The 26,125-nt window shown below is 38.4% G+C and overlaps 2 protein-coding genes across 8 annotated transcripts; both read right to left on the reverse strand.

Moving 5' to 3' along the window:
- Positions 1–38: 38 nt before the first annotated feature.
- riok2 (RIO kinase 2 (yeast)) lies at positions 39–4,530 on the reverse strand. The gene is made up of 10 exons (XM_079475828.1): positions 4,289–4,530; positions 3,847–3,985; positions 3,659–3,775; positions 3,386–3,561; positions 3,020–3,108; positions 1,755–1,946; positions 1,586–1,678; positions 1,050–1,472; positions 771–843; positions 39–601 (listed from the first exon to the last, which is right to left on the reverse strand). Exons 1-10 carry the CDS (start codon positions 4,352–4,354, stop codon positions 440–442), a joined length of 1,530 nt encoding a protein of 509 aa, XP_079331954.1. The 5' UTR covers positions 4,355–4,530; the 3' UTR covers positions 39–439.
- An 890-nt stretch (positions 4,531–5,420) lies between these two features.
- Positions 5,421–25,615, reverse strand: atxn2 (ataxin 2). Of its 7 annotated transcripts, none has more exons than XM_079477391.1 (25): positions 25,131–25,615; positions 19,251–19,284; positions 19,051–19,110; positions 18,579–18,650; positions 18,188–18,338; positions 17,374–17,388; positions 15,702–15,826; positions 15,201–15,292; positions 14,637–14,825; positions 14,403–14,545; positions 13,465–13,680; positions 12,631–12,810; positions 12,369–12,548; positions 11,693–11,788; positions 11,241–11,311; positions 10,802–11,157; positions 10,657–10,723; positions 10,239–10,379; positions 9,328–9,345; positions 8,353–8,419; positions 7,678–7,871; positions 7,230–7,356; positions 6,499–6,878; positions 6,202–6,376; positions 5,421–6,065 (listed from the first exon to the last, which is right to left on the reverse strand). In XM_079477391.1, the coding sequence occupies exons 1-25, from the start codon at positions 25,244–25,246 to the stop codon at positions 6,037–6,039; spliced, it is 3,294 nt and encodes a 1,097-aa protein (XP_079333517.1). In that variant the 5' UTR covers positions 25,247–25,615; the 3' UTR covers positions 5,421–6,036. The 7 variants fall into 7 exon arrangements, with proteins under 7 accessions (XP_079333517.1, XP_079333518.1, XP_079333516.1 ...); XM_079477392.1 differs by having other exon boundaries at positions 6,499–6,869; positions 8,347–8,419; XM_079477390.1 differs by having other exon boundaries at positions 8,347–8,419.
- Positions 25,616–26,125: the final 510 nt, after the last annotated feature.

A 26,125-nucleotide genomic window follows, 5' to 3' on the forward strand; every position in this document is an offset into this window, starting at 1 on the left:
ACGTGACTCTCCACCCTACAACGGCCAGCAAGATGGGACAAAACGCGAAACAGTGCAAACAAAAATGGCATTACAGTGTTCTCATGGCTAACAACAAAAAGCAGTCTCAAACAAGCACTGGGTGTGTATCAATTTATATCGTCACACATGCAAAATTTTTACCTGAAAAAGATAGATACCGATGGTTTAATGCGTCAGCCAATAAAAATGGGTGTAAAATAACACGTTAACATTAGCCTATTGTCATATTATTTTACTAAAAATGATCAAAGCAAGTCAAACCTGTATACTATGATATAATCTGAGAATGTACTCATTTTAGAAGTCACAAAATCAGTCAGACAAAAGACACCTTTGCTTGTTTTATTTTCATACAGCATTTTCACAACAAATGCAAAATAAATGTCAAAAGTCCTGGGGTGACATTTCTGTGACATGCTCATCCCCAAAAATCATCTGCCTCCAGACTGCACTTGATGTTCATGTGATTTTCTCTCCTCTCTTTTGTCACTAGATTGGCCTCGCCCTTCTGAAGACGTCGTCTCTGAGCGGCCTTTTGCTGTTTGGTAAGCTGTCTCTTTATTTTCTGCCTGATGATCTCCTGCATTGGAAATAGCCAAATTACAAATTACAAAATACAGAAGTTACAGACATGTTTTAGTTCATAATATCTGACTTCATGATGCAAGTAAAGAAACTTGAATATTGAGTTGACTGCATCAAACTGACTCAAGTAAACATAATAAAACATGTACAAGGATTCTACTCACAGGTGGAATGGTTGAACAACTGCCGACACTTCCAATAGTTGTTTCACTTGTTGTTCTCTGCCTATCTTGGTCTCTGTTGAACATAACACAATAACTTGAATCGAAGTTGATTAAAAGCGACTTGCAGTGCTTTCAATGTTAACAATTCTATCAGTATGCATGTTCTATGGGAATCTTTTTGTTCTCAACTGGAACACTTTTCTCCACGAGCTCTTTTCCTTGTTTTTTTTTGCCATCTCACAACATCCATCCATTAATTTATATTTAATGTTCTTTTACCTGAAAGGTCTGAATTCTTTGTTGCTTGCAGACAGGTCAACCAGATCGGGACAGTTGTCCTCTCCCTCACCCTCTTCATCCCTCCCCAAGTCGTTAATGTCACACACAGTTTCTTTCTGAATGTCCTCTTGGGGGATCTTGCTTTCACATTCAGCTCCCTTATGCTCCTCCACATCGCTCTCCTCTGATGGGATCTCCTTACTAATTTTCAGACCTTCCAGCTCCAGCATGGCTGTCTTATATTCCTCAATGCTGATAGCCTCCTCTGAAGTTGGCTGAGGTGTTTCATCATCAGACTCACTGTCTTCATCTCCACTGAATTCCTCACTCTCTGGACCTTCAGGATGGAGCAGAGAGTCATCCTGCTGCAGCTCCTTGGTGTAGCCACTAGCTGAGATTTCAACATCAAGAGAGCATGCTCTTCTGCATAGAGGAATATACAATTTAGTTTGACCTGTAAAAGCCTGCAGGTATTAACTGATAATAAAGAAACCATACTTAAAGCCCTCGGAAAGAGATTGCTATCAAATTATTACCTGATATCTTTAAATGTCGGATATAGTTCACTTTCGTAGTTGAATCTTTTGATGAAATAATCTCGAATACACTTGACATCCCGATCATAGTACCTTTGTAAAACAAATACAATTCTTAATATCACAGGCAGTGCCTTAAATGTAACAATGAATATTTTAGTTTAGTTACCATTCTGCATTTAGATGGGAGGTGGAGACCATCTGAGGGAAGTCAATCATTGTGACATGGTCGTTGTCATCGAGCATAAGATTAAATTCATTGAAATCTCCATGGATCAGGCCGTGATTAGCAAGTTTGACTATTAAATCCATGATTTCACTGTAGAGTGTCGCTGGGTCTTGAATCTGTCGAACTTGGCTTCTATAAAAACACAGATTTAACATCTTTACAGTTCTATACAGTACAAATTAACAAAGCACATTACTGAAAAGTTTTTCTTTTGACCTTTGTATGGCTTTATTGACAGGACAGTAGAAAGAATGATTAGAAACTTTTTGAGTTGGGAAATTACCATGACCCAGGACTCAAACTTGGATTGGTTAAAGAGCCATTGACTTATATACAGATGCATCTAAATAAATTAGAACACAGTGAAAGTGGTCAATATTCTTTTGTCACTCATTTCAGAAAGTAAAACCAATATATTATATAGATATATTCATTAAACAGAGTGAAATATTTCATGCCTTTATGTCTTGACATTTTTATGATTATGGGTTACAGATAATGAAAACTCAAAATTCAGTGTCTCAGAAAATTAGAATATTAAATAAGATAAAAAAGGATATTTTAAAAAGAAATGTCAGGCTTCTGAAAAGTATGTTCATTTCTATGCACTCAATATTAGGTTGGGCCGCCTTTTGCAGGAATTACTCCTCCGATGTGGCGTGGCATGGTGGCACTGCTCAGGTGTAATGAAAGCCAAGGTTGCTTTGATAGCGGCCTTCAGGTCATCTGCATTGTTGGGTCTGGTGTCTCTCATCTTCCTTTAGACTATATCATATAGATTCTCTATGGCAGTCCTCCTCAATAGGCAGACTGTGGTCCCGATCCGGACCTTTGCCCAACCGAGTATCGAGTGCATAGAAATGAACATACTTTCAGAAGCCTGACATTAATGTTTAAAATATCCTTTTTTTTTATTGACCTTTGTAATATTCAAATTTTCTGAGACACAGAATTTTAGGTTTTTATTATCTGTAAGCCATAATCATAAAAATGTCATGAAATAAAGGCTTGAAATATTTCACTCTGCGTAATGATTCTATATAATATAGTGGTTTTACTTTCTGAAATGAGTGACAAAAAATATAGACCTTTTTCTCAATATTCTAATTAATTGAGATACACCTGTACATCAGTCGGAGCGCAATCCAGGCTGGAGTTTTTGATAGTTGTTTTGTTTGTCTTAACTAAAGTCGCATTCAACTTACAGAGGGAATCCATTAATGAGCTCCATAACCACTGCATGTCTGTTGTAGTCCACTGGTTTTGGAACAGGAAATCCTCGTTCATATAACGCCTGTTAAAACAAACAAGGAATCTTATAACATTGTGTTCCTGTAGCTCAGTGGTTAGAGCATGACGCTATCAGCGCCAAGGTCATGGGTTTGATCCCAGGGGATTGCACATACTTAGAAATAAATGTATAGTATAATGCAATGTAAGTCGCTTAAGATAAAAGCATAAGTGCATAAGTGTTAAATGTTACAATAGAAGCAACAAATGGTTGCAGATACAACTATAACCGCAAAAGTAATAGATTGAACAGATCGAATTTCAGAATATTTAGAAATTACCTTCATGTATGCGTACTCTTTCATTGCAGAGAGCCGGGACAGATACAGCCATGAAATTTTGTTTCTGTGCTTGTGGTAGTCTCTCTTGTTCTTTAGATTTCTGAAGGATGTCCGACCCAGTCGGTGAAGTTTCAGGGCAAACTGATCTCCCTCAGCATTTGCAACAATGTAAATATCTATTATTTACATGTACAAAAATTACATGTCAATTATGAGATCCTGATCATAATAATCTTAAATTTAGAAGACTGTCAATAGTAGAATTGTTCTGACCTGACTCTTTACCAACTCCCATTTGGTTTCCAACAGACAGAACAACATCTCTAGCTGAAAGAGTCTTCAGTGCCAGATAATCATAACCACCGTAATTCAGCCGATATCCCTGTACAGCTACAGCAAGAAAAGCGAACATTAACCCACGGCAAGGTCATGGAGAGTATGAATACTTGTGGAATGCTTACTTTTACTGCGTTCATAGGCCAGCAATTTATGTTTGACCAACTCCCTTAAAATCTTGTTGCATCCACCATGTTTAAGACTAGCAATGGATGAGATGAGACTTGCTGGCACAATTTCGTGATTCTTCATACCCATCTCGACCTGTATTCCCAAGAAAAGAGAGTAGTTGAAAAAGTTTGACAAAATTAGTTACTGGACTTTTCGGCTGGCCTGATTTTTTTCAAAGCATGACATACAACACAATTACAGGAGCAAATGTTTCCATTATGTAAAACATAAACGTTTCAAGTAACTGTAAGGAACACGATCCATTTTACAGAAGACAATTATTATATAATATTTCTTTACATAAAAGTCGCGGTTGTGTTTTTCTTTACAAATCCAGATTGATGAATTCAGCTCAATGTAAACAGTTGAATGGTCTCTTTACATGTGTATACTTACCGCAGTAAGGACCCTAAAATCATCTCTCGACAGATATCTCAGAACAACGACGTTTAATTTACCCATAATGACAAAAGGTTTATTCCTAGTTTTTTATATTTGTTTTATAAACTGGAACGCGTCAAGCGCCATTCCACATGTTCGAGAAGGAAGCTCTGATGTCACTGAAGTTGACGGGGGTCAGTGCGACTTCAGGCGTCCTGGAGGAGAACTGCAAGCTGACGTTCCGAGTGACTTCACGTGCTCTCGAAAATTCGATAATTCTCAATTTAACACGGAAATAATTTATGGAACGGTGCTCTTTTAACGTTAGCAAGTATACTTGTAATATTTTAATGCTAGTAAATAATTAGTAATATCGTTTTAATGTTACCATCCAGACGTCACTTCCGGATTGAAGAATTGAATTATCAAATTTTAACTATATCGAAAGGATAAAAACGACCTATTGATCTAGATTTTGTGTAGTTTTAGTTTTTGTGAGTCTTGTGAAAGTGGTTTTAGTTAAGACCAAGAACCGATTTTCACTCCTCAAATTCATATGGACCCACATGACTCAGGTCCTAAAATGTCATTATAAAATAGCTTTTTCAGATGCGTTATGTATTTTTTTCTTTAATCAAACAAATTAAAACTTTTCTAAAGGCAATGAGTTTAATATGTCATTTCATATTAAATTCTTGTTTATTACACAATTAAATAAAATCAATATCAATGATGTATTAAGAATTCTCATGGCACTGCTCCTTTGCTTTGTTTATGTCAGATGTTATAATGACAAAAACTCATCCTCAAGATCTCATATAAGTACTGTCATTATTTCTTGAGCTTTTTTTGGTCATTGATAATATTAACAAATCATTTCCAAAATAAGGATACTTTACACTAAAGCCATATTAATGATGAATGATGTTAGCAACGTAGTCATATACCTGCAGTTGTGGTCATGACCAGTTCGAGACCAAGATGAGATCCTAAATGCACTCAATACAAAACAAACTTAGACCCTCAAAACATGGTCTCAAGATAAGTCTTAGGATCAAGCCCACTCTCGAATAACTGACACAGAGCAAAAACAGTCAGACCCATATTAAGTTTTTAAAACTTTTTTTAATGTTTTTGTTTTTTTATTGGTTTATATTATCTACAAAGTAAAAGTTATTTTAACTTGACAGTTTTATAACGGTCAAGTCTAATGGGGTTTTGCCATCAGATTAATTAATAAATAATTCATCTGCATGTGTTTGCCAAACATCTTCATTATTGGAAGTTTTTCATTTGTTTAGTTTGGTTTGAACCATTTCTTTTTATTGTCGATTTACCCCAAGGTCTTGAGCACAGCTATAGCAGCAGCATTTAACAGTAATGTAAATACTGTCAATGTATGGCAGAATTATCATTAACTTAGAAGGTGCAGATGAAATGTTCCAGTTATTTATGCACAGTTTTCTCATACATCTGGGCTTATCGTTATTGTTAGGACCCGCTGCAAGAGTTCTAGTGTCACTGAAACATGTGAAAATTCCTCGTTAAAACTCTTGTTTTCTTTTCTCTTTTTAAAAGCCACAGTTCTCTACATCTTTGCCTGTTAGCTTTTTTTTAATCACTGTGGGCTGCAGTAGAGCAGCATGACTCAAGTTCTTGTGGCCATTTAGGGGCTTTTTAAAGAAAGGTAAAGATTGGTTGGCCAGTAGGTGGTGGGTGAGGCCAGATGGATCAGGAGCCACTCTACTGCTGTTCTTCATCCTTTACAGCTGCTGCTGATGGTGACCTTGCACTGAACAAGTAGAAACACAAAAATATTTTAGTATGAACCATAACAGGAAATCTAACAGTACTTGCAAAACACTATAAGTAGTTCTTTATCCCCTGACATCACCAGTGTGTTTAGCTTAGCTTAAATAGATTTTTACCAGGGGTTAGAGCGTAGGGGGGGTATGGTGTGGTCGAAGACACTGAGATGGGATTCAGAGTGCCTTGGGGAAGTCCAGGCTGGGGGCCACCAGGAGCTTGTGTGGCCATCAACATCATGGGTGGGTGGGAAGGAGTGCCATGATGTTGAGGCACCATCCCTGACTGCATGTGAGCCTTTTGAGATAAACAGTCAATGAAATACAGAGTAAGGAATAACATGCATTAATAAATACTCAATGCAATGCACATAGCGATTACATCAGCTTTATTTGATTTTCTTTACTGCCACCACTCACCTGCTGTACATGAGCCATATGGTTAGGGTTGTACCCATGCTGCATCTGCTGGGGATGAATGTATACGGCCTGCTGGGCGGAGGGGAAACTGCCTTGAGGGGACTGAGGGTTAGGGCCTGGGGTCATAGAAGGTGGGGTGTGAGCAAGGGTAGAGTACATCTGCTGCTGTTGGTGGTTCTGCAAGTGCATGGCCTGGCCTGGAGTGCCCGCCGCCTGGTGCTGGGGGTGCTGACCGGGACTGGGGACAGGGTGGCTGCCTCCATGCTGGGTACCCTGCTGGGGTTGTCCTGTCGGGGTGGCAGAGGGTTGAGGGTGCTGTTGGTGGGGGTGCAGGGTGGAGCTTGGGTGGGAAAATTGCTGAGGAATGGGAGCTGGAGACACTGAAACAGAGAGTGCCAGCAGTTAGCATTTTGTAAAACTGTGGATTAACTTATGCAACACTGTATGAAACCAAGGGTTAAAACTGTAAAAGGTAAACAAAAAGTGAGCTAAAATGTATTTAAATGCAACCTATAAGAATGTCAGCTTTTTTATTTTACAACTGGCATGAACACTTTTATAGAATATAATCAATACAATTATTATTCGAACAACACCGTGACAGTGAGTTCATCCGATCAAATGGACACAGAGGGGAAATGAAATGAGTCCATAGCTTGGCACATATGTTTATCACTGTACAGTATGAAAGCAAATTTGGGATGTAAGCAAGACCTAAAGTTTGCTCTTACCATACATAGTATGCGTCTGCTCACCATACTGAGTGGTGGAAGAGGACACCAGGCTGGGCTGAGCGTGGGCAGGTGAGGTGATCATTCTCGCACTGCCCTGGATCATAGGACTGAACATGTGATGGGCCTGAAACATAGGAACCCAGCATGACCCTAATTGGTTTCCTTAGTTTCAGTTCATTCACCAAATATTATCTTTAAAGTTGTTCTCATGTTGATTCAGTAATTAACTGCCACTTATTCCAGCATACTTGATTTACAAAATAATTGACAGCGATGAATAATGCAGTCAAAACAATTAATCATAATTAATCGTGATTTAACAGCACTATTCACATGATAAGAGAAAGATTTAATAACTGCATAACTATTAATCGTGTTTATATTTTTTTCTGTTTCAGTATTTCCTAGTTTGAACAGCACAAACTCATATCTCATATTACAATACCTGGGACTGGTAGTGGGACATCTGTTGTACCAGAGGTTGGCTAGCAAACTGCTGGGGGCTACAAGTGAAGTACTGGGTGGAGTAGGTAGGGTTTTGTGCCACGATGGGTTGGCCGGCAGCTGTGGCCGGATGCATCATTGTAGACGTGCCAGGGGGGTGATGCTGGTCTGGTCTTTGCTGTGGCATGTTTGGTACTGCAAGTTGACACAGTAAAACAAGAAAATGCAATGGGAAACATCTACTTTATCAAGATTGAGTAAAGCCTCAAAAAAGACAGTTTGCACATATTTTATTTCCCAGCAATGCCTCCTGATAGCCAAGTAACCAAATCATATTATAGAAAAGCAGACAGTGCCAAAACACAATACACACAAGATGCACAATAAGTCAAACTACAGTGCGTAAATAGAGCCGTTCAGTCATAAGTCTTGTAACAGAATTAACATTTAGCTATAGATTTCATCAAGAGATTCCAGTTTAGTGTTAAAGAACAAAACAGGAAAGTGTCTTCAAGAAATGTTAATCACAACCTTAATTTACCCACAAATCAAAAACTGTTCTAAAAACCTATAAGAAACTCCAGTGGGAACCCATGGGGAATTAGCTTCCCGGAGCGGCCTATAATGAATTTCATGACTGAACAGCTCTAATATACAGAAGCATTCTCACCTTTACCTGGTCTGTAGGGCTTGGTCTGGCTCATAGTCATGTGAGGAACTGGAACGGAGTACATGGCTGGAGGCTAAAGGAAAAGGAACACAAGTCGATATATAGAACTTCATCTATGTTTTGACTTTCTTGGCAAACACTTGTGATGGTAAATGCACTGTACGGTCGCAGGCATTGTAATTTAGTTTTAGCAGTTTTGTTTGTTTAAATGCAGCCCATCTGAAAGTTGGGTTTTATAGACCATTTCATCAGACGCGTGCACCTGACCCCCAGTTAACTTCTGGTTTGTGTTTGGCTAGTGTGTAATAATATAACTATTTTTATTTTTAAAATATATTGAAATATTAATTTGTGTTATTATTTCACGGTATAATAACTGTATTAAAAAAAACATTTGTTGAATTGGTCCTGTAGTTTGTTCACAACTAAAGAAACCGTATGGTACATTGACATCTAGAGGTTGAGTTTGGTATCGGAGTCTAAATTCAAAATATTGGAGAGACAAGTTTAGCCGAGTAAAAGTTCTTCTCTGTTTCTTTTGATTGTTAGCAGAAATAATCTACAGGCACTCTATTGTTTGTGAATTTGTACTGGAAGATAAGTTTGGGGTCACAATCAAATGTTACTACGCATGCACACTTTTATGTTGTTTAGCTGAAACAGTCTATACATATTGCAAAACTGTAACCCAGCAAGAATCTGTTCTGAACTATTGAAGAGTTGGTAAACAGCAATTGACTGTATACCCTTCAAACCTTTGAATAAAGACCTAAATATAAATTTTTCCTGACTTGGCCAAATGTGCATATAAAAGTTCGTCAAATAAAGCAATAATGATGTGGAAAAATAAAGAGGAAATCAAATAAAAACATTTTCAGATAATGGATAAATAAATGTGGCAGAGCAACATTTGGTGGTCAGATATATAGGCAAAAGTTCATACATGTTTACAGTAGAAAAGAAGCTTAGAATTGCACAAACCTTCCAGATAATGCTTTTCTAATGGAGAGAGAGGAAAGAGGGAAAAGAAACAAAAAGAACGAGTCTTTAGTGTGATTTTCATATTCTGTATAAAAATTTAATTAAAGATTTCCGTCGAAATACGCAGGAAGTCACCAAGAATGTATAAAAAACGGGTTATTCTATTTACTGAAATCTTTCCACTCTACACCAGAATATATGTATTTAGCTATACCAAAATGAAACATTCAAGCTTTACTTTTGATCTGAGCCTCAAAAGAAAATTTGCTAATACATCAAAAATAACACTGTGGTGTGACTTGGGGCTGATGAACCATGATCTCCTTCCGGAGGTTGACATGCTACCAATTCAATGTTTCACATTATGTTCTGGGCCGTAAAGCCTGTTCATGCCAAGTTGGACTTTTCTGCACGAGAATATAAAATAAAACAATGCATCCCAAAAACCCTGTATGAACCAGAATTTACAATAATACATTTTTAGAAATGGGTAGTCATTTGCAATACAGCGTGTTCATGACAGGAGTGCACTTCATTCAAGTCAGCATGCCAACATTTTCAGAGGAATGTGAGTCTTATCTGACTGACGTCAATGATATCCTTTGAGCATCATTTATTTGTATCAGACTTGGCATGAACAAGCCTTTGCTGACTCAAATCAAACTGAAATGAAATTGAAGATCTATCAGCTCAATCATGTGGTGGGTTTGATGCAGGTACTTTACAAATCCAGCTGACAAATGGAAGAATAGGACATTTGGACTGTATGTAGGATGAGTAAAAAAATGTTTTTTGGCACATAAGAAAATGAAAAATATATAAAGTATGTATAGCTATATGCTTTGAGGGCAGATGTGGACTACCATGCAGTGAACAAACAAGAGAAGAAACAATCTCAGAGAGGTGCTCACCTGAACACCAGGACTGACGGGAGTCAGAGGATACATCTGGAACATTGCCTGGCCATAGACGGTAGGGGGCTGTTGTACTACAATGGAAGGGCTAGGCTGACCCTGGGGCCGAGTCAGGGTGGGAGTTGTTGCTGGTTTGGGCTGACGAAAACAAAAAGGAAAACAAAGTATAACAATTTTCATTTCTGTGCACTTTTCCAGGATTTAGTAGGTTAAGTTTCTAAAAAAGAAATTAATCATGCTAATGTCAAAATAAAATTTTAAATGAAGTAAAAGGACAACTGAACGTTGACATTTAAAATGACAATGATGACATGAGAACTTTAAAGGTACAGAGTATTTTAGTCTCATATAATCTCAGATAAGACGGTGTTTCCAACACAATTAAAGTAATAAAATAAGCTACTGATATACTTACAGGGGAACAAAATATTCTTGGGTTGAACTCCTTGGCATTAGGATTGAGAGTGGATTTTCTAACACTCCTGAAAACATTACACAATTATTCAGATTTATAATTTATTTTAAAAGAATAAACATTGAAAAACGCTAATTTGACTCACTCTGCTACAGGGTCATTCTTTTCCTCCTTATCGTCTTTATCTTTTGCAGCAGTATTGGCAAGAGGTGAGCTGGTCTGGACGCCCTGAGATGTCACATCGGGCCCTCGTTTCTGCTCCGCTAAGGCAGAGGAGGGAGACAGCAAAGGGGTTCCAGATTTACTACCTGTCGGGCCAACACTCAGATGAACGGCAGTGGAGATCTCTTCACAATTGGAGGGCTCGGTGGAGACATTGGGTCCTGTTGAATCTCCTGTGTTCTTGTCAACTTGTTGATCTTTTGGCTTTTCTCCTAGCTCCCGTGAAGACTTGGTCGCCATGGGCTCAAACACTGGATCTGGGTTTGAGCTGGACTGCAACTAAAAAGTATGGTGCGATACTTAAATAAAAGATTACTTATTAATGTTTAAGAATTCAAATAGTCCGGGAAAAATAAACTTACCCTAAAATTATCACTAAACTGCTTTAAATTATCTAGTTGTTTCCTGTGGTCTGACGGCATGCTGGGAGGTCCTAAAAGTAAAATAAAATATATTAAGTAAACAAATGATCTCATGAGATTTTATTTTCAATTGGCGTAGCTTTGTTGCACATACCGAACATACATTTGCATTTAAGTTGAAAATGATTTATAATAGAAATTCCAGAGTAGTCTTAAGTCTGTTTTTCTACTTCACAGTGTCAGCAATTTTGTGGTAAAATATAAATTCTTGCCACATCCTTAATTCATACCGACAGGTTGCATTATTTGCTTCTACATGCTTTCTTTTGTTAACTCTGCAAAACTGCAACAGCAATACACAAACAAAACAGCTTGAGCAAAAGCTAAAAAAGTACACAAAAAACTGCTATCAAAAGCCGATAGATAGCACGACAATCACTGCAGATACACACCTTTGCTGATGGATCGAGAACTTTCAAGAGGCTTCACGTTCTCCTTGTTGGCATTGGGAGAATTCTGCCTTACCTCTTGTATTCTTGACTCTTTGGCTATTAAAAAAATAACCGTTTTAAGATCTTGTACAAAAAAGTCCTAAATTAAAGGGATACTTCAACCAAAAATGAAAATTCTGTCATCATTTACTTGCCTTCGAGTTGTTCAAACTGTGTATAAATGTCTTTGTTCTGATGAACACAGAGAAAGATATTTGAATAATGCTTATAACCAAACCGATCTCAACACCCATTGACTACCATAGTAGGTAAAAAACAATAGTAGTCAAAAGTGCCCCAGAACTGTTTGTTGTCCTACATTCCTCAAAATGTAATTTGTGTTCAATAGAACAAAAAAATGATAAGGTAATTTTTCCTACTATGGGAGTCAATGGGTGTTGAGATCTGTTTGGTTTTAAGCATTCTTCCAAATATCTTTCCCTGTGTTTATCAGAACAAATAAATTTATACACATTTGGAACAATTTGAAGGTGAGTAAAAGATGACAGTTTTTTTTTGTTTGGGTGATGTATAACTAAGTATCGCTGAACAGTATCTAACTCTTACATAACCTTTAAAGCGCAGAAATAATTCCAAGCTTTACTGTTAGATGGGACATATTGTGCGAACTTCTCACCCTGTTCTATTGGAGATGCATCCGGGTTAGTGGCTGGGTTTGCTGCTGTGGGTGATGTCGCTATTGTGGAAATTGTTACAGAGTCGACTGGCACTGTGCCAGCCTGAGGGGAAGACACACAAGAGGGGTTTGGGGCACCTCCGCCAACGCTACTCTGTCTAGGTGAACGAGGTCTGTGCGCTGAAAGGAAGACGTACATTTATTCAGTAGTTTTATTCCTTAGACAGTGTTCACAACATGAGATTTACAGCCCAAGACTTACCACCACTAACAACAGATGACCAGGTTCCTCCAGATGGGCTTCCACGAGCAGGTGGAGGAGCTGAACCCTCCGCGGCACCTTGAGACATAAAATCCCCGGCAGGAGGTCCACCGCCCCGACATGAGGCCACTCTATGAGGTCTGGGGGTCCGCTGTGACTTGGGCGACATTCGTGGAGGACCTGCATTCACAGAGAGATGAGATTTCTTATTTTCATAATACGAAATATATCCAAGTTTGGGGCATTTGTCTAAAGGTGGTATTCTCCAAACCCAGTGCAGTTTTAGTGAATCATGACATTAAAAATCCCGTAAAATAAAAAAGACAAGGGTCACCAACCAAAATAAATGAGACTTAAATATGTAGGAGATATATCTGAATATATCTTCATTTGTTTTTAACACATACCATTAGAATCATTACTAAGCCCTTTCAGTAATTTTGAACTAAATGTTCATGTTTTTTACAGCTATATTATATTTTAACTGAAGAGGCTGTCACTTAACTGGAAACCATCGTCATTGCCATTTGCTTGTTGGTGTCCCCAATGTTAAAGTGCATCTGTGCAATCCATTGCCAAAATACACACCCAGCACTTAAACGCACACCAAAAAACGTGAGAATAAAACGTGGCCTAAAAACACTTCAGTCATGCATAGAAAGGCTGGTGGCTATAGAAACTGGAACAAGAGGAGGGGTGAGTTATTTTATTAAAACACAAAGAAAGTCCCACAGCTGTTAGTGGAAGCCTTGGATCAGGCATTTGGATTGCAAAACGTAAACCTGAGCAGTGGTGCCAAAACACAATAGCTGCCCAGTCTTGAGTTTCTGGTACCTTCTGAGGACAGGCGTTTTGGGATGTTGGACATTGGCCCCAGGGAGCCATGAGCAGAGGGGTGAGACAGGGGCCTCGAGGGCCTGGATGGGGGTCTGGAGGGAGGCCTGGTGGGCGTGGCCGCCCGGGGCGGGAGAGAGTTGGTGGGGCCTGACTGGTAACGAGACGGAGGGCGAGAGGAGGGAGATGGACAGCGTGTGGGCCAAGGGTGAGCACCTGATAGAAATTAAATCAGTGGAAATGAGAGGAAAGAAAAATTTCATTGCGAGGGAAAGAGAGAGAGAGAAGGGAGAGAGAAGGGAGAAAGAAAGGGTAAAATGGACATGAAAATTTTAAAGAAACCTTAAAAACGATAGCTTGAGGTGGTTAAATAAAAAGTGATGGATAAGCATAGAGTTATGAGAAAGAATACTGGGGAGTTGCAAATTCAAGACACTAGAACAGAAATTATACTGAGCTCAAATATAATTGATAAAATGTTGACTCAATGCTAAATGAACATTAAATAGTTCTCAACATATCTTTGCTACCTGGGAAATCAAACCATGGTCTGTCAAAATTCTGGAAAGATAAATAGACACAATAGGAGGCCTAAAAGGAAGCTGTTTGGCAGTAGGCGTGGACAAAAATTAAGACATGGGCATAAAAGTGGGCTCTGTAGTGGTCCAAAGAGAGGCATGGACCACCTATAACTCAGTCACCAAACTTAAAAATGTACACACATTACCTTCGGCAAAAAAGAAGTCTGTTATTTAGGATCACATTAGACAATTTAAATATTACAACATTATGTCAAAACTTTGTCTTCCATGTGCATTGTGTAATTGAGATCAAATCTATGTCATTGGGTCTGATGACCTGGATGTTACTGCTGTGGGTAATGTGCATAACGCTGTACATCACCCAAAACTAATTCAAGCAGATAAATCATCTTGTACCTCCATTTACTACACGCTGATCCATTGTGTTGTAGTCGTGAGGTCTGGGTGCGGGTGGCCCACCTGGGTGTGGGTGACGCCCAGCTCCCCATGACATGCCTGCTTCTTTATTCCTCTGAACAGGGGGAATGTATTTATTCTCCCTATAAAAAATAGGTTCATTAAGCAACTAGCACTAGTACGTGATCCAAATACAAAACAGACAAAGCAGTGGTAGTGTTATTGAAGGTTCACCTGTTGAGGCTGTGAAGCTCTCTCTCTCCACGCACCACAGCAGTATATTTCTCTTCCTCTGACCGCTCGTCATTCTCCAGGGCCACGCGGGCCTTGTAGCTGGCGCTGGCCTCAATCTCCTCTGCAAGCTGTGCTGCACGAGCCTCGCGCTTGAGGAACTCCTCAGAGTTGTCTCGCTCCAAGGGCACCCTGGGTTGTTAGAGAAAGCAAAAATATTTTTCCACAATTTAGAGCAATAGGTAACTCATCGAAAGGCCTAAAGTCCAAAAATGTTAACATCTTCAGTATAGTTTGCGGGAATCCTCTACCTAGAATTCCTAGAATGTGAGTTTTTGAGGTTTTACCGTGAGATGCATTGAATTAGTTCAAATCTATGCTCAGCTCTTATGGACTGCATTTTCATCATTATTCAAAGGCATCCATTTCAAAACCTTGTATTAATAAGTATTAAGAATGTTTGTATAATTATACTTTTGTCGACAACACTGATACAAAAGGCATGTAAGGTCAAGCAAAACACTATAATAATCATTTAAAATCATACTGTAGGTGGTCTTCACTTACGTGTATGAAGACAAGCTGCTGTCATAGGTGGACTTCAAACCGTATGTCTCCTCGTTGTATTTAAACATTTCATCAGGATCCCAACCGTTAGACTGAGAAGAGGGATACATACTTTTAAAACAAAATTCTGAAATCTAATAGGTCAGGCCATTGTAAAACAATCTGATATTACTGCACCAACTGTAAAACAACTTCGTTCAATCAACTAAAATATCACATTTGTTGCCTTCCATCTTGTTGATGTTGTGACCATTTTTATTATAAAAGGCATTTATTTGACAGGCTCAACAGTAAATGACAAACCAGATTGAATTTTGAGTCACCCACAGACAGTTCAGGCCACATCTCACATGTTCAGTCATTGTAACAGCATTGTTTTATAAAATCCTTATCCATGAGAAACATTGAGTGGCTTATTGTTTAAACAATTAAGAAATTGTACAGATTGCAGTTATCATTTAAAATGATCAGTTACATTATGTTCCCCGACTGTGGTCTTACCAGGTCTGTATCAAGAGATTCCATACTGCCCGAGATGTGCTGCTCTCCTCCATCCCAGGGCTGCAGATCCTTCTCTTTGTGCTCCCCATTCACACGAGCACTCACTGCACTGTCTGTGAAGTTATCTTTAACATATATGAAACATACACGAACATAACCAAATTAATATTACTTACTAGGATGCAAAACCGCCAAGGTGCAAAAAAACAGCCATGCACATGTGTGATATATGGTGACAATGAAAAAGAGGTGTTTCTGAACAGACACAAATGGAGGGCAACTGTGAGGATTGCAAACATAAAACAGCAATCTTGGTGAATTGCATAACAGCACACACAATAAGGCCATGTTCTCAGAAAACAAGGAGGTGAATTTGATTTTGCTGGGTCCAACACATTCTTGGGTCGGTCGTTTGTTTCTCTTCCATGTTTTGAGAGAAGGTGAGTGCATAACCTATGCCTCAAAGCTCTTATCAATCCATAATTCACCTCTATTTAAAAGACAAGTATTTCTTTGACAGAACTGGATCGAATTTTATTTCAACAAGATTGTTGTCCCAGGAGCAAGAACAGATGTTGACACATGAGTATGTCCTCCTACTCAGCAAAATCTTTGCAAAGCTTAATTTCACATTTCCTTTTCAGTCCTGAAAAATGAATAATAAAAGCAATAATATTTATAACCAGAGAACTTTATCTTTCCGTCTGTGACACCTCCTCTGTCAGAGTTTATTAAATGCAGTGACTCAAACCAACACAGATGTCAAAATTAAACATTAAATAAACCTGCGATTTTGTGACGTAAAACATAGATTAAAAATATTTTGTATAACCTTCCACATAAAAGCCACACTTACACTGTGTCACGACCGGACGCGAAGCGAAAACGTCTTGTTCTTAACGTGTTTTCGCATCCAGTGTGGACAAAATGTTAAATTATAATGGGTTCTAATGTGTACCAGTGTAAATGTCCATTCATAGAAATAAGCATATAAAATAAAGCCACTTTCATTCTATAATTAAAAGGTAAAAACAGTTGTCCTTGTCAATCACTGGCTAAAATATTACTTTTAAATATTGCTTTAATGCTGCAGGTTGACAGCTGGTTGTTAGGTTTAGGCTGCTGTTGTAAAATAAAGCTTATTCAGCTTTTTTGGTCCTGGCTATCACTGAAAATTGTGCAAATAAAGAAAAGAGAGACTGGAAACTCATTGTAAGCACATCTTTTCAAGTTGTGTATATATTGCTGTAGATTAGACTTTCTGTGTTTTTGAAATGGAGTAATTTTAATTATTAATTTAAAATTAAACTTTAAATGATTGCAGATTGACCCAGATTTGCTTGTAAAAATCTAAACGCATCAACAGATCGTTCACCCCTTATTCAGAGAGCTAGATTCCTGAGAACATGGCCTTCAACAGAATAAGACCAAGGTTAGAGATCACAGAGCACATGACAGTACATACAAAAAGATAAGATTAAAAATAAATACATTGTGATAAATCCATGCATTTCAATTTGTTTTCTAAGCATTTAAGAAAATGTTATGAAAACATGTATGAACTTTTTCCAACTACAGAAATAAAAAACAGAAATATTGAAAGTTTTACCAAGCAACACCACACTTTGCACCAAAACAAACAGAGATTATAAAGACGATAGGATTGCATTACCTGCATCAGATGAGACTAGAGACATTTAAGAGAAAAGAGACAGAATAAAGAACGGGTCAGTATGAGACAGTCACTGACCAGGTTCAACTAAGCCAGTTATTTCTATACCTACAGCAATAGAGATTTCTGAGGCTGAACTACCACGTAAGTGTTAGTAAAGACAATATACACATTGGGTTTAATGTATTGCAAATAAAAACTGATCAACATACAATTTAGCAGTAATCCAACACAAAAGTCCTGGGACACAGCATGTATTGCCTATGAAATCTTTATTCTTAAGTGTTAAGAGTTGCATGTGATATTAGACCCAGTTGGCCCAACATTACAAACCCAGCAAAAACATTTCCTTTCATGAAGCGCCTCGAGTTGTAACTCAACTAGATCAGGCCTTAGGCCAGTAAGATCCTTTACACAAAATATACTAAATATACAGATTTCAGAAGACCGCTTTATTGCGCAGAGTATGTTTTGGCTTTTTTGTTTTTCAAGAAAAATAAGCAACCAATCGTGCGGGACCCCTGTGACTTTTGGTAACTGCAGATTTAAAGGCGCGGTTTTACACAAGATTTAATAGTGGGCAGCTCAAAGACAAAAAAACAGCAGTTGCACAAGCACATTTCATAATGTCTTGTGAAATGCCTCTGTAATGTTCTTATCTACATACTATAAGTTATGTTTATAGATAAATTGCATTATTCCAATTAGAAAACACCTTTTCATGCATTCAGATTTCACAGCTTAAACCTCTAAAGTAGCCAATGTAGAAGCAGGGAGAAACTCTTATTACACAGCAGAACCGTGCAGGTCTTACCTTTCTTGGCATAGTTCAGGTCCACATCTTTAAAATGCACCACCACTACATCTGAAGACTTAAAGATGATGCTTTCCACAATATCCTCACGACGAGGGCCCACACTGGGCTCTACGCTCTTCCTGTGTGCAGCATCCAGGACAATATCACACTGCAGATCCCAAAACCACAACACAGGAGTGAAAAATGTGCATTAAAATATGGTGCATCAAATTAATGACATAGTAAAACCAAAGCTTTTGGAAGAGCACAGTGCATTGTTTATGAATATTATTTAAATATCTTATTTACTTTGTCTGTTTAATCTATAGGTTCATATCATCTGACTTCTTTGACTCTCACAGTGATGACTTAAATGCATAGGATTAGAGCTATTGACATATCTCCTTACCTCTGGGCCATATGTTTTAAAAACTCCTTCATAGATCAGACCATTTTTGACCTTAAGCTCGCATTTGGTTCCCTGTCAAAAGCACAAATCAACAAAATTGTAGATGTTACCTTTGTCATGGTCCTTCTGGTGCAATTATTTTATTTAATAAAAGGGATTTTTAGGTATTTTGTACCATTTTATACTTTAACTCATACCTCAAAGCAACAGTTATAATTAGAGGACAAAGAAACAAGGATGCTTATGGCAATTTCCAAGTCATCATTTGTCATTTTAAATATTGCAATAAATATCGTACTGTTGACTTTATTCCAAGGTATTATTGTACAGAGGTATTTTAATGAGGTTACATCCCTACTTTTGTGAAATAAATATTTGCAAAGTGAACAATTAATTCATATTTTAAAATGGAAAAAAAAACAGCTGAAAGAAATTATAAACAAAATGTTTTAACTGCAGTCTTTTGACTCACCACAACTGAGGTCAAAACATGAACCATCCTCATGTTTGCATAAACTCCACTGAAGGCCACCTTAAAGAAACATGAAAAAATCATTGTTTGGCTGATAAAAGTATACATTAAAAAATTATAAATCCATAGAAGTACATTTGAATGTAAATCAGTTTAGAAAAAATGTTACAAATCAAGGCACTGGAGAAAGCATAACATACTGGAGTGGAGGGTCCTTTGGCATTGTTGCGTCCTCTGTAAGGAAGAGAGAAAACCACACCATCGATTAAAATTGATAACACAAACTATAAATTACAATCAAAGATTTACAGACAACTATGTCTTTTATTTACACACTCCCAGGAGCAAGATTTCATGTGCTACCCAAGTAACAATAGACAGCACATATACTGGCATACAGCCAGAGCTGTAATGAGAAAGAAGTGACTGATAATATATTCTGTGATATTGGGTTGTTGTGATGTTCCTGAAGAACTCCTTCGAGTTTCTTGTATTTTGGTTAGACTACCGGATTCATAATAATAATCAGAAAAAGGTAGAATGTGCAGAAATGTCAACACAAAATATCGTAACCTATCAATATCGTGTCAGACTTGTAAACCAATAGAAGTCAAGTGTGTGGTGGTGTTTGTGTCAAAAGACACACTGTCCTCGGCATGTATGCATTTTTATCAAATGCAACCAGATGTTGAGTAGCTATAAAAACAGCTGAGGCAACAACAAAAAAAAAAACATATATACAGAGAGAAAATGTCAGTCAGACCTTGTAAACGAAAAGTCTGGGGTTGGCTTTCATTTGTTGGGGTAGAACGCTTAGCTCGCATTCAACCAGCATTTTCAGCCAAGTTACATGAATAAGATCGTGATTATATAATGTAACCCTAGACAAAGGATGACCAAATAAACGGATCCTGCATTAACTTTATTGTGTTCAATAATTGTATGCGTTGAATAATAAATAATCCTTGCGTTGAAACGTGTGATGATGCTTCGACCTGATGTGCTGCTACCTTCCGTTTGCATACATTCATACTTCATTGTTCTACATGTTGTCTATCTTCCTTCTGTATACATATGATATAGCCAAGAGATAAACATAAATAAATGTCACACTTCAGTTTAGGGGGCAATTCTCCCCATTAACAAACCATTAACTACTACGTTTTCCTCAATAAACTCTTCATTTGTTGCTTATTAATAGTTAGTAAGGTAGTTGGTAGCAGCCGATATGCAAAGGTAGCAGCCAATATGCAAATAATAGGCATGCTAATAATAACTAGTTAATAGGGAGAATTGCCCCCTATACTGAAGTGTTACCTAAATAAATAATAAATCGGATTAGCACTTAATTTGATATCTTTAGTCAATTTTCATAACGTGCCTACATTTTAACTATGGAGGGAATTTAAATGAACTGTAATAAATAATTTAATTAAATCAATCTAAGAAAAATGAGGTAGAAGAGATTTATTATGGGAGATTGTTACCGTGAAATAAAATGACTCATTCCGTGAAATAGATTTTTGGTCATACCTCCCACCCCTAGATCTTACATAATGAAGCGTTCTGTTATCATCACCTTAGAATTAGCTTTTTCCATCTACATACACCACGGGCCCCCTTACATGGTATTCACCATGTTGATTTTATAGCCCTAAACTGACTAAACTGCTCTATAGAGCACGTAAATACTAGGGTTGGGTGTTGTCTACCAAATAGAGAAGCTCAGAGATGACGTATTTTTGTATGCAAAACCCAGAAGCGAGTAAGCATGTTAGGACTTCCGGTTTCATCGCTCCACAGTCTATGAGATTTTTGAATGGGTTTTTGGTAAATCACCCGGAATAAGATCTGCGGTAAAAAAACGAAATATTTACACGTTTTATTCTATGACACAAAAGACACCAATTATAACCCGCTTGTGATTCTTTAAAGCCTTATTGTGTCTTAAAAACTGTGTTTGCTAACAATTTGCTAAAAGCGACTACTTCCTTTGGCGGGGACGTTAGCCGTCATCGCACATATAAAGCTCACAAATAATGCAACATGTGCAAAAATCTCTTATAACATAGATGCATATTCATTCACAGTGTAATTACTTAGTTATCAGAGGCTTGCGGGTGGTGGTGAAGTTGATTCGAGCAACCTTAAGTGTAGTCTGATAATAACAACGTGTTAGCTTTTTACTTCTGCCGATTGTATTTCGGCTACAAAAGTAACAAATGTGGTGTTAATTTGTAAAGATGATCTTGATAGACCAAACGTGTAAATAAATTAACATATGTTAATTTTTTACGATCTTCCAAAAGTCAATGGGAAAAATGCATAGGCTTTCGGTCGAGAGAAGCAGCTTGTCGCTTACGTACGGGTTAGCCTACAAAAATACATCATCTCTGAGGTACTGGATTCGCATCGGACAATGTCTAGAGCAGGGCTCTTCAATAGGCGGCCCGCGGGCCACATCCGGCCCGCAAATGATTTTTTTTGGCCCGCTTGATGCACTAAAAGTGTATTCAGTTTCATTTGGGTTGGCATGACATCACCGCACGAAAACACACGAAGCACTCTGATCTCACATAGCTCTCGCGGTACTCCATCAGCCAATCACAATGCAGGCGCGAAAATGCAAACGGCGCAGGTTCAGTGACAGCTAGTGACAAGGGTTGACAGCGAAATCATGGCGATTGTAAAAAAGACAAAGGTAGACACAGAATATTTAAAAGCGAATGGACTTAACAGTTTTGTTTTATTTTGCCTGACCACCACAATGCAAAGCCAACGTGTTTATTATGCACAAGACCGTGGCGGTCTGCAAGAATCATAACTTGAAACGGCATTTCGGGGCATTGCGCAGAAATTTCAAATGCAGTTATAAGGAACATTCTGAAAGCCTGTAACCGCAGCATTCTTACGTGTGGCTTGGAACCTGGCAAAGGCCAAAAAACCGTTCACTGACGCCGAATTAATTAAAACCTGTGCAACTGACATGGTGGATAAACTTCTAAATCACGACGCGAAAATAAAGAAAATGGTAACGGAGCAGGTTCCATTATCTGATTGCACAGGAACAAGAAGAGTGGAGCCATTGGCGGGTGAGTGCCTGTCTAATCTGTTATAAGACATAAAGAAAGCAGAAGCCATATCACTCGCAATAGACTCGTCTCGCGAACTAACCGACATTGCACAGCGGTGTTTGTCCGATTTTTTTTATGGGAAGGATTTCCGCGAAGAGCTGCTTTGTTTGCTGCCGATGCATGGCCGCACAACCGGTGAAATACTTTTTAACGAACTAACGGAGTTCTTTAAAAATAATGAATTAGATTTGAGCAAAGTTGTTTCTGTCGTTACTGACGGGGCTCCCTCAATGGTTGGACATCAAAAAGGCCTGATAAGCACTAGCTTCATAAATCGGTGTTGAAAATGAAAGAGAGGATGGATGCAGTCACGAGGCTGGTAAACTTTATTCGCGAGAGCTCGAGTCTGCCACATCGTCGTTTCCGAGCTCGTCGTGTGCTGAAGAGAGTTTGTGAATATAATGTTACTGTTTTATCAAAACTGAGGAAATAGAACTAATAAAAAACATATTTATATTGTGATTTTTTTTAAAACAAATAAACAACTGTAAAAATAATAATAATAATAATGACAATAATAATAATAATAGCAGAACAAACATTGTAGTTATCCAATTATAGTCGGTGGCCCTTGACTTGCTATTGTTAGTAGAATTTGGCCCTTGGTGAAAACTAATTGAGGAACCCTGGTCTAGAGTGAAACATTGTGATGAACGATGACATCGGGGCGCGGCTTATATCAGTTTGCTAGATAGCTCCAGACTTCCACCAAATCGCATTTTGCGACCAGTTTTCATGTCATACTGTGGATTTGGCTGTCAACTTTTGTTGTGCTGTACACTAACAGGATGTGTGCATGACAGCGGACCCTCCTGATGATGAAAATTGCATCATGCAGGGGAATCACGATACCAGCCCAACATCGCGATGGCTGTCAGCCATCTGCGATGGACGATGTCATCATCTATCGGGCCGATCCTAGTAAATACGTTACACAATACTTTGGTATTGAAGCAAAAACGTGAAAGCAACTTCGTGCTGTGTCAGCCACCATAGTACTTTGAAAGGGAGGGGGGCGGAGTGAGCCATTGGTCGCAATTGGCAAACTGCTAGATCCTGCTAAATTTCATACATTGGACCTTTAAGTAAATACATCGTTAAAATAGGCCATGTAACTACAGCCGTTCAACCTTTATTCTATGAAGCAACAAGAATTGTTTTGGTGCACAATGCAACAAAAATAATGATGCAACGCTTGCATCTGCACGCGATTCTTCATTGCGCAGATTCTTCATCAGGTTTATTTATTTATTACCACTGCAGATAAGCAAATGTTCACTGTATGATCACGGTGCGTGTTATTACCGTGATATACTGTCAAACGGTACCGTTACAACCCTACGTCAAAAACACAAGCTTTGCCAGACGCAGCGATAAGCCCAAACCAAATAGTAAGCTTATGGTCAGAGACTCAGAAAAAGTTTTTAATTTTAACATTTATGTTTTTAAGTGTAAATTCAAAGCTGAAAGTTAGAATTTCAGCTATTATATTTACAAGCTATTTTTTGGTTACAGAATGTGCCTCTTAAAGTCACTGAAAATCCTGAACAGAACGCCTTTATACCTCAAATATGCATGTGTGATAAGAGGTTCCACAAACTCGTACGAACCATTTCCTTACATCGTAGGCTAGACCCGGAATTTGAATAAAAACTATGAATTATAGCTGTATTTTAGCATGAAGAAAATCAAATGCAGCATTACAGGGAAGAGGGTAAGGCTTCACTGCACGACTCAGGATTCACAATATTGTTCTACACTTTTCTTCATGCGCTGCAACCATGTGAGTGTCACCAAAGACCAAATTCCCTCACGTTATTGAGACCTTTACAGAGAAATATGAACTGTAACTATTTAATTCATTACAGAGTAGCACAGCATGCTCTAAAGTTGAACACACAAACGTCATGTTTCAAAGACGGACTTTATACATGGAACCTCCTGGAAACTTGAAGGATGAAAGAGATAGTGGATTGACTGTTCTTCTACCATAGCGCTCGTTTTGGCAAGCGCACGTCGCTGCTCTCATAAGAAATAATAATGCGCCTAAAGAATTGTTTCAACTATGAAACGTTTGTTTCCCATCTGATATGTAACTGGAAACATGCAGATCTCATCTGATGTCCTCACGTTACCTTACGATAGGGAACTGGACGACTATCATTCTTAACAGTGACACGGGCAGCTCACACTGGAGGAAAATTCCCATATTGTCAATTCAGCCCACCCTCATCAAACGACAGCCCGAAAATGTTTTAAAGATGAATAGAGGAAAGAACAGATGTGCGATGTACATGTCGTGATCGAAACTTAAAAACAGACTAGCGTACGAGGATCAGGTGACATTAACGTTATGAATTTCTGGATATCTTTCATTGTCACCACATAGCGACATACAGAGACGTCACGCAGATTAAGGCGACAGACTAGTAACAATATAAGCAAATAAATATTGGCTAGTTAGCTGACTTTGCTTACATCACTAAAATAAATGTTTTTTTAATGACTGTTCCGAATACTGTAACTCTATGGCTCTTAGGCTATTTTGCGGATGTTCTTAAAATGTTAACGGACTAAAAGACAGAAAATACATTGGGCGATGCTAGCACCGGCAATTACAAGCTAAATATCCTAGATTTGTTGCACACATCAGACAATCAGCCTATCTTTATTTACATGAGAGACTGTTTTGTATTGTGGATCATAATGTTCATTCGCAATTGCGATGGGCGCAAACCCTTTTTTGCGGCCATTAACGTGTGGATCGCCGTCATGTGAACTTGGCCTATATCGGCCTACTTACTGTACGCGCAATCCCATTCACTGCTACTTCACAACCTGCATTTCAAACTACGACACGAGTGCAGGGGTGTCGCATCCCATAATCGTCCCATGTAGGCACACGATAATGTACATTAAAACATGTTCCAGGGTGTGTGTACCCACCTGCCCATGTTCTGGCGTCCGACACCTCCTGCTCCCCCGGTGCCGGAGGCCGCAGCGGCTCCGCTGTTGCTTCCGCCGGGTTTGCGATTACCACCGGCCTGCGGCTTCATGGACATGGTGATCCCATAAACGACGACTTAAGCAGAGTTATCTGGCTGTTTAAAAAACGTTACACACCGCGGACGAGTGCGGAATATGGTACTTGACGTGTTAGCTGACAGTTGATCTAGTGACAGCCAACGTGTAAAGCAACTCCTCCAGTTATTCGAGTCTCCACTAATGCTGCTACTTCTGCTAGCTATGCTGATTTATTTCCTCCTCGAAAGAGACAAATTAGCCTGTTGTAAAACCAAAGCACGGGCGATCCATATGTTTTAGATGTCTACAGAAAAAACAACCCGGTAATATCGTTTTTGCTGTTTTAAATGCGATATTCTGACATACACAGTTCACGCTGGGCTTCGGCAATGACCGATAGACCTAAACAGTATGAAAAGCCACAAAAACTGGCGGAAGGATATATGCACGTCCCAGGAATGTGGGTGCACCTTTTGGTCGCTATATTTTTGGGGTGAAATTAACATCAGTTACAGATGTAAATATACGTAGCACGTTATACGTTAACCCATTCATACAGGCAATTCAATTGTTGTGAGTTATGTATGACGCTATTTTCAAATATAGCGCACTATTTAACGCAAGTGGACGAATTACTCTGAGCGTAGGCTATGTGCTTTGACACACTAGGTGACTGATGTAATATACGCTGTCAAATTCCCTATTTACTAACCAGTTATTCTGATAATTCTCATTGATAAATACATTTCATTCTAGGTTTGGTTGTTTTATACTTCGCCGTCAAACAGTCCAAAAGTACTTAATTGATGCCACTCCTTAAAAGCGTTGCTGAGAGAATTTTTTAATATTAACAAATAAATAAAAATAAACCGTACGTCGCAAGCCTATGGTTTTGCTGAAAATTTTATGCAATTTTA

Source organism: Barbatula barbatula (assembly GCF_947034865.1).
Source record: "Barbatula barbatula genome assembly, chromosome: 2".
In the NCBI taxonomy this organism is placed as follows: Eukaryota; Metazoa; Chordata; class Actinopteri; order Cypriniformes; family Nemacheilidae; genus Barbatula; species Barbatula barbatula.

Coding starts and splice junctions, on each gene's coding strand:
- riok2 (XM_079475828.1), bottom strand. CDS start 4,354: ATGGGTAAATTAAACGTCGTTGTTCTGAGATATCTGTCGAGAGATGAT. Junction 3,776..3,846: donor GGCCTATGAACGCAGTAAAA/GTAAGCATTCCA, acceptor TTCTTGCTGTAG/CTGTACAGGGATATCGGCTG. Junction 3,562..3,658: donor GGGAGTTGGTAAAGAGTCAG/GTCAGAACAATT, acceptor TGTAAATAATAG/ATATTTACATTGTTGCAAAT.
- atxn2 (XM_079477390.1), bottom strand. CDS start 25,246: ATGTCCATGAAGCCGCAGGCCGGTGGTAATCGCAAACCCGGCGGAAGC. Junction 15,293..15,701: donor AATCTCTTGATACAGACCTG/GTAAGACCACAG, acceptor CCCTCTTCTCAG/TCTAACGGTTGGGATCCTGA. Junction 10,380..10,656: donor CAAGAATATTTTGTTCCCCT/GTAAGTATATCA, acceptor TGTTTTCGTCAG/CCCAAACCAGCAACAACTCC.